General features: G+C 32.7%; 1 protein-coding gene across 1 annotated transcript; it reads right to left on the reverse strand.

Annotated features, from left to right (window-relative positions):
- Window positions 1–2,901: 2,901 nt before the first annotated feature.
- Window positions 2,902–15,424, reverse strand: LOC123532021 (uncharacterized). The gene is made up of 5 exons (XM_045313355.2): window positions 14,227–15,424; window positions 8,092–8,583; window positions 5,202–5,377; window positions 4,596–4,850; window positions 2,902–3,841 (listed from the first exon to the last, which is right to left on the reverse strand). The coding sequence occupies exons 1-5, from the start codon at window positions 14,696–14,698 to the stop codon at window positions 3,644–3,646; spliced, it is 1,593 nt and encodes a 530-aa protein (XP_045169290.2). The 5' UTR covers window positions 14,699–15,424; the 3' UTR covers window positions 2,902–3,643.
- Between the last annotated feature and the right edge of the window lie 897 nt (window positions 15,425–16,321).

The following is a 16,321-nucleotide window of genomic DNA, read 5'->3' on the forward strand; positions in this document are numbered from 1 at the left end:
GTAATTCTTTTTATTAGATGCATTGTATATGATCCAATTTAACTAAATAGATGACTGTAATTTGAAAAAAAAGGAAATGTTGTGTGTATATTGCTGCGGTTTTCTCTATTTAATGTGTTTTTTTTATTGCACTGTCAGAAATGAATATTTTTGTAGTCACAGTTACCTATAGAAAAAAATCGTGTACAGATTTGTTAAGCAAACTGCTTTACTATTTTTTCAGTTACTAAGCTCCATTGTGGTCCTATTCAAGTGTTATCAGAGCGGTTTCTGTCTACGAATAAATCCCATATTCCGGGAAAAAGATTTATTGAAAACATTGCAGCACGAACAACCCTCATTAAAAAGATTTAAACCAATTTATAATGCCAGAAAATCATTAAGACTTTCTTGCAGAATTGTGTAAACATGTTAAAAAATCAAAATTTAAAATTATTTGCATTGGACGAAGATAACCACAAATTATTTAATGTATTTAAATAGATACATAATATACCATTGACCGAAGCCTTAGTCTGAAGGTCTAGCAGCCGACGCTTTCATTGAAATGTCGTATCTTTCTATCCGTTGCTGGTATGGGTGCTTTGTTATGGACAGATTTGTTCTTTGCGTTTGAGTGTTGTGAGCTTTGGGACGCACTAGTAGGTGGATTGATGTAGATAAAAGGTAGTTGTAAGTAATAAACATACATCTACATATATTTATTTACCGAAATTTCATGTTGATCTAGAGTATTTAAATCTGTGAAAACTGAGATATGATATACGTAAACTGATTAACTTAGATAGGTATAGATTAAAATTCTCTGTCATCTTTCACACATACATCTGAATAAAAGAAGTAAGCCCAGTCTCGTGTTTATCAAACAGTCGCAGTCCTTTGATGTCAGAAGTTAAAAGAAGTGATAACAAATGGATGAAACTTTGAAATTTTGTATCAAAGAATACGCCCGTTTAAAAATGAAACGATTTGAGAAGATGGTTTTTCTTAAGGTACAGACAAGTGATGTGTTGATGGGAGAACGTTTTTTAAAGTGCACATGGAGGACAGGTGTTAGTTACGGCGTGATATCAATCAAACTATCCTTTTATAACGAGATACGGGTTAAACTTCGGACAATTTCGACTTCTTTTATATTATAAAAGAAACACCCGTTTCATTTTTATCACACATACGATGGTTTAAGACAAAACATCGTACAGGCACACGCATTCCTATATTATTTAAACATGGGTTAATGACATCTAACTTATCGGCTTTTTTAAAACCTTGTCGGTAATTGTCACATTAACTTCTATATTCGATTAGATCTTATTTATGGTGCTAATATGCCTAAGAAATACATTATGCAAACGAAACCCTTGAATTTTCTTTTAATAACAGCCCTTGACAAACTGATACAAGGCATGCTTTGACAACAGAAATTTACCAATTCCTACACACAACTTACTAATTCCGTCTTACTCACTCCTAGATATGTCTTAGTAGCTCCTAGATAGTGCTACGTTAGAATTAGTAATTCCTATGTAGGTCAATGTAACTTAGAAATTCCTTATCCAACTTAGGACTTAATGTGTTGGCGACCTGTGTTTTCCACTTTTTTAATTCTAATAACACCAATGTATGACTTATTCACTTCTAGGGGTTACTAAGTCATACGAAGGAGTTAGTAAGTCGTGCGAAAGAGTTACTTAGTAACCAGCTGGAAGTATTATGTCCGACGTAGCAGTTATTAAAATTTACATAAGAGATACTAATAAAATTTGTAAAAAGATCCTTTGGAAGCATAGAATGCAACCAAGAAGAATAATAGAAGACGATTGAGTCTATTCATGAGAGGTAATGAAATGTGCAACACCTCTCACGCCCCTTAGCACCAGCTTAAGCGGATCTCTATTACACATCTATTGAATGGACTCTATGATCCCAAAGGACCAGAAAACAACACTGAATCCAAAGTCATATTTAAGAATTATTAAGAGAAATTTCTCTGCTAGCAGATCGCTGCCATAATTTGTAGTGTTTGCCGAAGATAGGTAAACTTTCTGTTCTCTTTATGAGTGTAATTGATCTTATTAACATGTACTTAGATAGTTTCCATTGAATGAAGTGGCAGTTTTTCTTCCCCATGCCGAATATGTCATTATTGAATGTTTTTAGCTTACATCTATAACAGACTTACCCATCTTTGACCTCATGGAAAATGTAAGCATAAAAGTGGAAGTGCTTTTGGCTTATGAGGACTTAAACAATATCCAACCTTCAAATTTTGTGTCTAGATTTGATACCTTTATGCTTACCATTTGATCAACCTTTCCTTGCGTATTATAAATCATTCTGGAAAAATCAATGGTGGTAATTAGAACACAAACCCTGACTTTGATGTTACTGATGATCGGTAACTTGTCATTCTGCAGTGGTAATTTTTCATTCGGCAATGCTAACTTGTGATTCGACAGTTGTTACCTTACTTTACATTATGATTCTGATACGATTCCATGTTAGCACTGCCGAAGGACTAGTATCCATTGCTGAAGGACAAAATAAAAGTCGTGTTTTGCTTTCCATAATATGAAGTGACTGGAACTTTTCTGTTTGTTCTCGTTGTCTTTATAATTCAGTTTGTTCATTTATTTTTCTGTTTACATAAAAAATAAACACATCCACATAAAGAGGTTCAGTTTGATGAGAATGTGTTCTGTGAGCGTTGCCTTTTCTGTTTGTTCTTGTTTAGTGTTTGTTCTGTTTATAACTTGCAAATTTGATGGTTCAAACCCTGCGCCTCATGTAATGTAATAATTATATATATGCGAATTAATAAGTTTCTTAGTGACCTTTAAGAAAAAGGTGTGAGGAACGTAACTGGGTAACACCAAGATCATTGTTATATTAGGTATTTATTTGGTATAAATGAAACGCGGATGCATTTAATCAAATGAATTTAAACTCTATAGCATTATCTGCCTGTAGACATTGCATGTATGCAGTTACAAAAGGTTTATAATTTCTCGTTTTATTTGTTTTCGAACATTTCATATATACAAAAATACAACACAATATTGAAAACATAATCAGTTAGATGATAAACAAAAAAAAACACTGTTATAATGAAATGTGTGATTCAAATAAACTCTGGCAATAATACACAACAAAATGAACTTATATATAATATAAGTTAAGTCAATGATCACAGAAATGTCCAATATCAAGTCTGGTCCTTGTTGTGCATCACTTAAACACTATATTTGCCAGGAATTAAAGGGCAATGTATATGCCCAATAATTTATTTCAAGTAAACGAGGTAAATACAGTACTATCCCACGTTTTACCATGCACTGACGATACACAAATTCTAACGGAATAAAATGAAGGATTTTTATGATACAAAAACTGAGACCATAATGTTACTTTTCAACAACTAAGTATAAAAACAAATCACGAGAATTATCTAGTACACAAGCAAGTTTTACAAACAATTTCACATATCGTGATAATCATGTAAAACATAAAATCCTCATGCATTCTTGAAATGTCATGGACTTGCCATCACACCCGTTTTAAAAGTATTGCAACTTTATACTGTGAAGAAGATTATCATTTAACAATGTTCACTCCAACACATTTGGCTGTTATAAACATTCCTTTAATCACCTTTACTACTTAGTGATTTAAGCCATTCCGCTGTTGGTAAATTTTGGCATCCCAGATAGTTTTCCCGAAGTTCTTGATCGGTGAATTCGGGTGTGACGTCACAAGGAGCTCCAAAAATAGTAGCTTTAATGGCTCCCTGATCCCCCTCACGCATGACTGGTGACGAACTTTTAATTTCATTTGTGCTATGCTGAAATAGGTAAGAAAATATAATTAATTGTATTTTTTTTAATTGGTAAATTTCTTTTTCTAAAATTGCTTAAATGTATACAGACGAGCATGGTAATGCTCCATGCTCATTTGTCGGATTATTTTGAAAGACTGGTTGCATTCTTTGAATGTGGCTTTTCCTGTATGACTTTTATTGTACAGATGAATATAAGATTTTATTGCAATAAGAATTTTTACACCAATACATTTTTGTTGCATATTTACATGTCAGACTCAGCCAACTGCTGTTTAACAGAATATAAAATGTGCATGTAACACGTAAAATATGCACAAAAGTTAACCAAGCCATCTGTAATCATTTTAAATTTTGAATGTATTGTTAACTTTTGTTGAAATATCACCGCAAACTTTCATATATGCAACTTGATTAAGATATTAAATGAAATTTCTCATGCAATCTGATACAACAATAGTGGTTAATACAGACCACCAAAACCACACATGGAGAATTATTTGTCAGCTGTAATGGTTTATACATAAAGAAAGGATAAACATAAAAATAAAAGAACAATTGTGCTTTAGTATGTGCCAGATCGTCAGACAATGTCAGTTGTGAACGTTTTGTTGTATTTTTCAAAGAAGTGCTAGGTGAGAATCGGAAGTGTAACAAGCTTATATTCATTCGCGTCATATTTCATACGAATAACATTTTACACCTAGTGAAGGCACGCTTAGATGAGTGTTGTTGCCACAGAAATAGATTCATGTCTTACTTCGTGTACTTGTCTTGAACAGTCACGCCTATGGTTCGCCTGTACCCAGTGAATTGTGTAATCGTCATTGTATGCATATTCATGGTCTTTCCCACTCGCAAACACAATCACGTTCTTATGAGCGGCCGAGTTTTTGAAGGCTTGTGCAATCTCTCCAGCATAACTTTGATCTATAACCAGGTGTACTTTGCGGGCCTCACAGAAGGAGAGGTCAGATTGCAGCTCTTCTACGGTATATTGCTCATCATCGTCAGCCTGAAAGACAACAGTGAATCAGCATTATGTGTAAATTGAATTATTATTTTTAAATCTAATTTTAAACGGGCCTTGATTGTCCTATAGTAGGAAAACATTGACTTTTTGTGACTTCTTTTTGGCAGAATAAACAGTAAAAACTGATTATTTATCTGCAGTGTGTATATGTTCACATACGGCCTGGCTTGGACCATTGTCTTTGGTATTAAAGTATCCGACAAACACAAACCTATAAATTATACATAAACAACATCACTTAGGAGGCTATATCTTATAAAATGGTCTCCGATGACACAAGCAGATACTATAGTCTCATCTCTTCAAATATCTAGTACTAAAAGTGTAAAGTACCATTCCGTCTCCATTGACGTCCCAGAGCAGTGAGGTACCGTCAGTTTTTGTTGGGCTGTTCATATACAGAACTAGAGAATCTACACATTGCATGGTACGGCACATGGTCTGAATGTGATACCGGAAGGCAAGTTTCATCGCAGCCGGAAGTACTTGGTGTGGATGATCACCTGGAACTGAATTGTTAAAAAATATTATTATAAGTACTCCCGGGATATTCTCCAGACATGTGTGATATATATCTTAAGCACATGGCCAATTTTATATTTGATATATTGATATATTTCACACTGCTTGCAGAATATTTGGTAAATTCCGCAAAATATGTACTACTAATGGATGGTGCAGCTCAATTGGCTAACATACATTAATTTATTGAAGACAGTTGGTTTTTGTTTGAACTACAAATACGTTTTGCTCAAACACACACATTATTCACATCTACCTTATTACATAACCACAGGATCAAAGAAATATACCCAGTTAGCTCTAACCAAACCGTATAGATAATTATCATATGGATCTGATATCTTCATTTGCAAGTGAGACAAGGAAGATCAATTCATAGAATGCGTTCAATAAACATTGGAGAACATACAGACTGTATTCGTTCAGGTTTTATCTCTAAATACAATGGTTTGTGGCCTTTGAGTAATGATCCATCTCGTACATTACAAAATTCCATAAAAGGTATGACTATATGCACTAACAGCCGCTAATTATACTAAAATTGGGTACATCGACGCGATCACGTTTCTAATTGTAAATGAGATAGGGCACCTTCGGTTTTTAGCGAAATACGAAACACTTGAAGCACCGCAAAACGTAGGTTCAACTGTTACATTCATTCATTTTTTGAATCGAATGGGTATCCATTGTTAGAGTGAAATACTGTCAACTTCAATAATCACTTTTGCTTTGCGTACCCATCGAGCAAGAAAATGACAATATGATACAAAAATGTGTTTTACACTATACATTAAAATATCTAAGCAAGGTATGAAATTGTTTTGTTGTGCTGTGGATTGTACCGAGGTGGTCCCCTTTATTAGTGTTGGTCTCTTGCCGGAAAGGCATGTATCATACTGTTACGGCTAATAGGAAAGCAAATTAATTACACATAATATGACATTCCTAGCTTAGTATGGAATGTGCTTTATCAGACAAGGAAAAAAGTAAATAATGAAATAAAATTCTATTCCCTTTATTTCGATATGAGGATTTCTAGCTATGGAATAAATTTTGGCAAACTTTACATTTTTGTAAACAATAAGAAATGACATTGTAAATCGTTAATGTTCTTTTAATTGGAATGATCAGTCAACAGATAAAACGTCGCATGGTAAAATATATTTGTAGATAAATGACCAGAAATTTAAAACAACTGATGCGTATTTTCCGGTAAACTTGAATAAATTAATAAGGTCTGTACGTATCCATTTACAGAAGACGTTAAGCATGCTGCAATTTATATGTCAACAGTAGGCATCCATTTGATCTATCTGAGGACACAAGTTAATTGCTTAATTAATGGCACCAGACTAATAGAAAATGAGAAATATAAACGACCCGCAACAGGGGAATATCTTAGTTCAAAGGCATCAGCTCTGTGAAATCTATTGACTTCTGATCAACTTTATAATAATCAACAAACAACGGTAGTTCGAAATTCATTAACATCAAACGCAAAAGCGACACACCGCCTTTGATGTCTTTGTTTGAAGTTGCCGACTATCAGGTATATGTTGCTTAAATACTGGAGGTTGACAGATTAAGAAAATGTTTTCAGCTGTTTGATGTTTAAGTTCTGTTTCTTTTCAATTAAAAAAAGCAGACAACTATCCAAATGCAGTTGTGTGACTACATAATAATGACGTTAAGACTGAACGGTGTTCATAAATATACATAACACATATATACCAACGAAATTGTCTGTTAATATAAAGATAGAGCTCAAAAGTGTAGTGGTGTGCCTTTTTTCTCAAACGAATGGATTGTTAATGTCTTTTAATCCATGGTATCAGCGATGACACAAACTCTGCTACGAACAGAGTGAACATAAAAACAATCAAATGCCTGTCAAATTGTCACAATGTTTTTAACTGATCAGTAGGACGGGTGTTTTATTTACTATAACTTGCCTTTGATCAGTGAAAAAGCCGCTCATTTGCTGAAAATAATGGTTTATATTTAATATTAACACTTAATGTGTCTTCACAGATTACTATCAATTGTTTGATCTCATCAATAATAAAGTACCATAATAGATAAAAAGGACGGTTTTTTTTTAAGATTTATTGGTCTTACGACTGAATGTTTCATAGCTTTTAAAGATAGTTTCATATTTTTGTAATATATTTAACACATTGAAATCAGTGTAATAGATAAAAAAAATTTAAATCAGCAAGCAGAATATGAAAAAGACGCAATTCTGTATGCTATATTTCAGCTGCATTCATTGCAATGCATTTTTGTATTCAATATACATGTAACAGCTTTCTATCATACTGTGGACCCTATCTGTATAAATCATGCGGGCTCTATCTGTACAAGACATACGACTTAGGATTTCAACACATGTCCATTAACATCGGACATGAAGAAGAATTAGCAAACATGTTAGAACTTCAAGAACATGGAGTTCCAATTCCAGACGCCGCTTGGAATTCGACAGTCTTAAAATTGACTAACCACAAGTTTGAGGTGCCATCCATACAGGAAATCGGTATACTCAGTTATAAACAGGCATAGACGATAAAACATAAATTGTTTAAGGTATTAAAGAACAACGGATTTTCTATCACTGACTTGTCATTTACTTAGAAGTAGTAAAAGGTTAGCTCTCTAGGAATGGTCTGTGACAAAGATGAACTAAAGGTTATGTCCTTACCATGTACACCGGATGCACCGTTAGCAAAGAAGATCTTTATGTTCCTTTTCTTGAAGCCATTTTCTCGTAACATCCAATAAAATAATTCTACGTTTCTGAGATGTCTGTTTCCTGTTGTCTGGCGGTTCCAGCCTCCAGAAATGATAACAGCTTGATCACATATTTCGAACATCCGACAACTTGTGTGGACAGTTTCACGAGTGGTTGAACAACGCTGTGTATTATCACGGATAGGATTACAGATCAGTTCGGTTGTATCCTCAAGTCTCCGCAATGCCGGACAAAGTCCGAAACCGGCAAATTTTGATCGACATTTTAAATGGTTTTCTCGTTTTATAGGAAAAGATTCTGTTGGTTTTTCCGAATTTTCTGTCTGAACAACGGGTAAGAAATTTATCTCGCATCTTCGTGCATAATTTCTCCGTCGAAAACGTCTTTCTAATGCATTTTTACACCTTTTTCTTAATGCTAGAGTCATACATTGCATGTGACCTGAAAAGAAAAAACGCCATCTTTGAATTTAAATATGGTTTGAAAATGGTAACTATGAGTTTGGCACTATTGTAATATATTACATGGTGTTCGGTTCACAAGAAACTTGCCTCAAAGTTGCTGTAGCATGCTGGCGCAAGACTGATAATATTTCAGTTTGAAAGGAAAGAACGTGAGTATAAAGTATATTACAGGTAACTTTATTCCTGCTGTTTGATGTAACTATGTTTATGTTAAAGACAGCGATCATTTTAGCCGATTTATAAGTAAAAGATTAGAAAATACATATTGTTCAACTAGCACATATGTAAAAGCCTCAAACATCCATATACATGGTAATGATTTAGTCAAGAATCGGTTTCCTGAAACCTTTATTAATACAATTTGTACTTTTTTTACAGACAAACATTTACACGGATTTTAGTGCACACTAACAGTGTTGCACGTATGTTTGTTTTCATGATTAAACCAGCATGGCCTTCAAGGAATGTACAAAATCTTCGTGACTAAATCGATTATTTTGCACTGATAAAGGAATTATAATTCACACGTTAAAAATTTAAAAACTGTAACAATTGAGATAACAAATGAAGCCCGAAAGTCCTTCAACAATCGCGTGCAGGGGAGGGATTTATCAAAGGACTTGAACTATCGGTACGATTCATTTGCAAAACGATTGGTATGCCGTGAATTATATAAAAATGATGGGGTCAACCTACCAGAGAGATAAGTTTAAAGATTTTGACAAAACCTACAGCGGCGTACAAAATGACGAAATTGGATCTCCTTCGATTTCAGTTAACAACAGATGCAAAACACATGATATATCGTGGAGATCACGATATACGTTTGTATTTTTAGATTTTAAGTAGTTATTGATACTACATCCAACAGTCCACCCACAGAGATTCAGAAATGAAACTGACTCACGCTAGAAAATCCCTATATTCAAAACTCAATACTGTGTTCTCAAGCCTTGAAAGTGTGCTTGTGTTTATGTTTAAATATAATTATATAAAATTTCTACTAATAATTTCAAAAAGATTATCAAGCTAACCAAATCATGTTACAAAGCATAAAGAAAATAACAGTAAAGCTTGAAAATTAATATCCATCATATAAAAAGTTAAAAAGTCTGATCTACTGAATGCTCAAAGTCAGAAAATAGAAAATGATAAAATTACTGAGATTCCTATAAATATACTTTTACAAACAATGAGAGATATTTTAAATGCATGAAAATGTGTGTTAACTACATAGGATAGCAGCTATTTTTTCCTGGTCAGTTAGTTAGGTGACATGTATTAATTTTTAGTAATTTCTTTTATGTGCATATTTTCAAGTGTACATACTTCATATTTTTAAATGCAAAAATAGTTAATATCTATTCATTTGCACTAATTATGAAGTTTTCTATTGTACATCAAATTATTATTATCATTATTTTAAAAAGACCCGAAAATTTACACGACACATGACATTATTTTACTATATTTAGATCGTTTTATGTTTTATCGGGAATAAAAAATATCAGTCGTGGACATTTAACTATACTTCATCAATAAAACTATTTTGGGGTTATCACACGGCAGTTTGCTACATTCCTTTGTTAACTGTTAAAACTCACCTTCATCTAAATCATTGAAGTATTTTTGAAGGAATATACAAATTTTCATATATTTCAGATGCAGTTTGTATCGAGCAAAGATACATAGAAGTATAAAGTTGTTTTGTTACTTATGCAATAGGTTGTTGCGACTTCGTGTCATTATTCGTTCCTTGCACACAAGAAAAAGCATGAACAATATATAATAATACTTGTACAATCTATCAAGTCTAAGTGCCATGAATAAGCGTGTTATTTTTTCGTGTTGTAAAGCGAATGGACAAACCTGTCTTTTGATGTAGATAGCGATTATGAAAATGAAAGAAAAAAAAATCCACACTCCGGTTATAGCTTAATAAATCTCCGTTTACGGTGAAATGTATTCGTTACTTTGAAGCCTGTTGATTACTGCACCATGAAAGATACCGTAAAAGGATCAAACGAGTCTTGTTTTACTTGTTCAGCTTTTTCAGTCGTTATAGCGAAGTAGGTGGTAGCAAGATGTGAATTCGTCTAATAATATATCAAACGGCAATTTGATAGATAACGGTTAATATACTTGCAACAGCTGTATATAAACGAAAACGTTATTGCGCCTCATTGTTGTCCCATATCGCATTATTTAGATCAGGTCTTAACGTCATTCAAAGTAGAAGCAATACCGACAAGCCCTACGCATTCCACAGTCCACAGACTCCCTTCTACAGTTTCTCTCCAATATCACGTACTATGTGTGGTTTCCTTTTTCTTGAGCACATCGTATGTAATTATTCCCAAAAACGGGCATACTAAAGACATCTGCTCTATGCTTCCGTTATAAACATTTTTTCCAGTCAATGTGTACTATTCTTTGGACTATTCTTGGATATGCATTTTGCGGTTGTGCCTTTACGTGGTCTTGTCCTTGTTTTTTATTATTTTAAAGAGATTTATTTACGTGTTTTATTAATATTTCATGTTATAATTTGTGCAACAAGTCGTGTTTTACCCGAGCGTTTTCATGTGAAGAAGGAAATGTTTGTCTACCAAAGAAACGACTGGTCACTGAAACAGGCAGTATTGAATCACAGCAGTTTTGTACAGGTAGTATGAACGACACAATAATAAAATATTACTTTTTTTTGCTGTAGGGGGCATACTAATGCCATCATTTTCACTTCTTAGATAAAAATGCATATTTGTATTCGCTAATCTTGTCACAGTCTAAAAGCTAATTCATTGTTTATCTTAAATCATATTTTAATATTCTGCTTTCTTTGTTAAGTCACGTTTATCTAAATGTTTAAAGATTTCACGTCCTTGGCAAAGATAATTTAGTTTAAGGTATTTTTACTCGTCAAAAAAACAAAACAAAACAAAAAAAAAAAAACAATCAAGATTATAATTTCAGTTGACTGTTGCGCGAATTCGGACCATTTCGTCTTCAGAGTCATCTAAATCTTCAACTTCTTTCCCGTCCATTTCTAAAACGGATGTAAGGCACCATATTCTTCTGCTAAGGTAGTGCAGGTTTTAAACAATTTCAGTACTTTTAGTTTTAAGCCGTTTCGTACACTTTTGATCACACGTTCTCGTTACTGTTTTGTTATTTTTCCATATTCTGTTTGAAAGAAATAGATCGTTCCCATATGGTTTAACAATGAGGACTCATCAATATTTAATAATTGAATGCGTTCTTACTTAACACGAACACTATTCGTTAAGATTAGCAAAACCATCCATTTTATCGTGTTCTTCTAAGGTATACTTGTACCTGGCGGATTCTGTCCAAATTCAGCTTGAAGATTATGTTAGTTTCAGAGCTTGCGATGTGTTACATAGAACTTGCTAGTAACGCAGTAAATGAATTGTAAATGTTAGATAATTTAATAGATATTATAGATTATTATGAAACCTGATATTTTGATAGTAGCATTTGTATCTACGATTGTCCTTGAACGGGTATTTCAATATCTATAAACTCTCAAAAGAGTATTCTTATTGAATGTAATGGGGGACCTACGATCCTGAATTCAGGTAAAAAGCAAGGTCTTGTAACATTTTTAAATAAGTAATATTAGTTTTTCCCTACGAAATTGTATCTGTTTAGATTCCTAATACCATTTGGATTTTTCGTCTGTTTGACTTACAGACCTGTTGTTTTTTGTTTTTGTTTTTTTTTTTGTTTTTTTTTTTTGCGAGTTTTTACTGATTGCATTAAAACGTAATTCCATTAAGTCATTACTCATATGAATAGTAGTTTTATTTTTTTCTAACAAATATGTTGCAAAATATATATAGATAAGAATTATGATATATGCTGTAAATGTATTATGTCAAAAGATTTCTTTCGCCTAAAACAAAGGTGAAATTATTTATCCTAAAATGACGACATTAATTACTCTTGTAATAATATCACTGTTGTTCATGTTTTTATAAGTAATAATCTTAATAGTTTGTCCCTTCAGGTCCGCCTGTAAAATTTTATAAAGTTTGTTTATCAATGAGAAAAAAAAAGAATTACAGCTGTTATTTTGTATAATAAAGAATTGTGTTCTGTAATGCATTTTATATAATAAATACAAAGAAATAATAACCATACGACATAAGTCGACATAATGTTCATGATGCTGATTTACGAGGTTTTTCAAAACCCTCGACAGACATTTATCCTTATAATGAGGCAAGGTTCATTGTCTCTGGTCTTGAACGATTTCTTCTCGATTAGCTACCGCTATTGATCCACCCAATTACTAATAATCATAATACAATGTACTTAAATACACGAAAGTTGACGCAGGCGCCTTTAAGATTTGAATTTCCTTTGAAGTTTGATTGTTTTATTTATCAAATGTGGTAGATATTTCGTCTAATCGGCTTATTTCATTATTTAAAGTCTTTAATCTGTGTTTGTCAAAGGGCCAGTTTTGAGTGTCTTCCTGTGTAATATAGGAATCAGGGATAGGTGATTTTGCTTTTCGTACTATCCAAAAAGACGTACCGGGTTGAACATTTATGAGAAACTATTACATATCAAAAGCTGAAATATGATGTGTGGCCTTTCATAGTGTATCACATTTATTTTATCCTCCATACGTTTCATTTATATCTTGCCAAGACATTAATTATGTATACAGCTTTAATCGTTAATCACAAACGCAAAATTACGCTATACAACAATGTACCTTCTATATTTTAGGCAAATTGACGCTGTCAGCATCCATAATTGCGCATTAAAATTACTTTGAAGAAATATGTATGAATAGTGTCTACATTATTTAATGTTATTTATTTTTAAATGTTTAACGAAATTCATTTGTTTGAGATTATTGAGTCACCATGATGCAATTCAATACGGTTATACATTTGCTGCAAAATAAAAAAAACGTGAGTCAGCAACATCTTTTCTTCGAAGAACTTTTTGCAAGTGTTGTTTGAAAATATTTCTTCATTTTAAAATGACTGTATGCATTCACACGTCACCTGGTTCAAAAATCTTTGAATTACACTGTGGATTTTATGCACATTTAACTGATAAATGGTTATGATTATTTATCTACTTGACTCCTGTTATCATAAGATACGTGTATGGCTTGTATATATTTGTATACATTTAATTATAACTGTTTAAATAATATAGCATTAATATGTTTGACTGAATTTTTCGTTTGCATAAAATTTCCTTTTCGCTGGTGATACCTTTGGCTAGGACATCTTAACACATCAGCTTCTGGTGTTTTCGTTACATTTTGATACTAGATCTATGCATTAATACTTAATACATTGATACCTAATGAATAATTTAAGCTATCTAAAACATTTATGCTGTTTAGAAAGTATCTCCTTAATTTCAGTTTCAAACAATTGTGTTACATATTTATTCTCGTTTCACAAGAGCTTTACCTATGTATATCTAGTTAAAAGTGTGGAAGTCTTTACATCATATTTGATGTTGCAGGTATGTTAACATTTAGAATCCTCTAAGAAGAAACATAATGTTCCTTTGTTTTTCTTACAGAAATCTATATTATGATAATTGTGCAAGTATGACAACCTACCTAAATTTCGTCCTTCCCTCTGGTGACAATCATTTGGAGTGATATTATTATCCACATAGAACACAATAACTAAATGTCCAAAGTTTGCAAGAGGAAACGGGTCCACGACGACGACAGCGTCGTGACTGTTAGACCTTGATAAAGGTTCGTCGGGGAGGTATGTTTTGTACTTATAACCAAATATGGACGGAGACGCTATATACACGTTCATTCTATGCCTTTGGATAGTCACTAATTCTTTGCACTCTCTTTTTGTTGTGAAAAAAGCATCAAGTGTGTCTCCACAATCCAGATTGTTTATATAACGATATGCGGCATCAGCCCATCTTTCTTCCTGACTGCTATATTGAAAAAAAGAGTCCTGCCGTTCTGAACTGTTCTCTATATATTGCATAGCTGCCCCATTCACTTTTACAATCATTGAAAACTCTGACAACATCAGAGAGAGTCCCCAAACTAACGTCCGAGACATTTTATTTCACCTATTCCAATTAACGTTCACTTTTATTAACTTTGCGTTGAATTTTTACGAACTGTTTCCACCATTACTTTAACTGTCTTTGAGAACATGTTTTAATGAGACATTGAAATTGTCTCTTATCTGTTAACGTTACATTGCTTTTTCGATGAATGGAATTGTATAGATTTGTTTTGTTTTAGTAGTTTTTTTTACAGTACAAACAATGTTTTTCAATTAAATTCAAGTGTATGCTATTTAGTCTATCTCTCTGTCACCCAGAGAAAGTAAATATTACGTTACAACTTTCCAATCTATCAATCGACCCGTTATCTCAAAACCAACATAAATTAACTTCAAAGAAGTAATTCAATTAATTTGTAAAATAATACCAAAATTGTCTATATCTGTAGAAAACTGATAATATTCAAAAAACAAAATTTTTTGTTCCGTATATGCACTTCTCCGCCTATTATAGATTTAACCTTTTCAAAATCACATGCTTCCCATCCAAGACTTTAATCCATTAATGGCAATGCACTGATAACTGTTCCCTTTATATATCTACCAGTGACAACGTTTTATGCTTCATTCAAAATCAACATAGAAAATACCTTTCGGTCATTATTTATTCACTGAAGTCGAAATCAAAGAGAATGCCGACACATAAAATGAAAAATAATATCGCGGATTTTAATTACAACGTTAATATAATTATTATCGTGAATAGTTTCACCGTCACCAATCGGCAGTGGGGAACGATATACAACCATCGATTTCATTGGATGATGAAAAAGTCGTTGTATAGTCAGGTAAAATTGTAAACATTGTCGGCTTTCCTTTGATGTTTGATCTCAATCAAAGGTAAATTGACCGTCTATTGGGAATGTCCGGGCAAAATCGACCCATACCTGCATTTTAACTACATGATATATTGTTAGAAAAATGCAAAGTAAACAACTTTTTTCACTTTTATAGATATCTGACGTATTTATATCAATAAATATATAACAATGACAATAAATTAGCACAATGGCCTTTGCTATGAAATATGATTACCATAACCATATAGTTATCTTTTTTGATAATCTTTTCTTTTATATAAATAGATATATTTTTGCAAAATGCAACTTTTATTTATAGTTTTTATACTGGCAACCTTTGCGTTTCACGAATAGATACAGGTAGTGTACACTAGAGTGTCGGCGATGACAGTCAAACTTCAGTCTTATTCCAATCATTTTAAAGACACATATAGATAAAATACTAGGCAGTTCAGTATCTATGGGATATAGCAAAGACACAATTTACAGTTTTATTTTCATTTTCAGATCTGTTGGCATATTGATAACTATAGAAAAGAAAGGGAACGAAACAAAATAACAAGTATGTTCCTGTTCACAAGATACACGACGTGGAGTGGTTACCATTCATCGAATGCTTACAAATCATCGAAACTGACAAGGTATGCAATGCACAGTTTGCTACTATGATATCGCCGATAAGCGAAAATATAACCATGTATAATATGCACCTTATTGGCAACCATTATCGGTTCAATGAAAACTAAATTAAATTTAAATATAGACATATGTGAACAGTTTCCTATATCGTCCCTGAATTACTCAGTCACCTAAT

Source organism: Mercenaria mercenaria, chromosome 11, assembly GCF_021730395.1.
Source record: "Mercenaria mercenaria strain notata chromosome 11, MADL_Memer_1, whole genome shotgun sequence".
Lineage (NCBI taxonomy): Eukaryota > Metazoa > Mollusca > Bivalvia > Venerida > Veneridae > Mercenaria > Mercenaria mercenaria.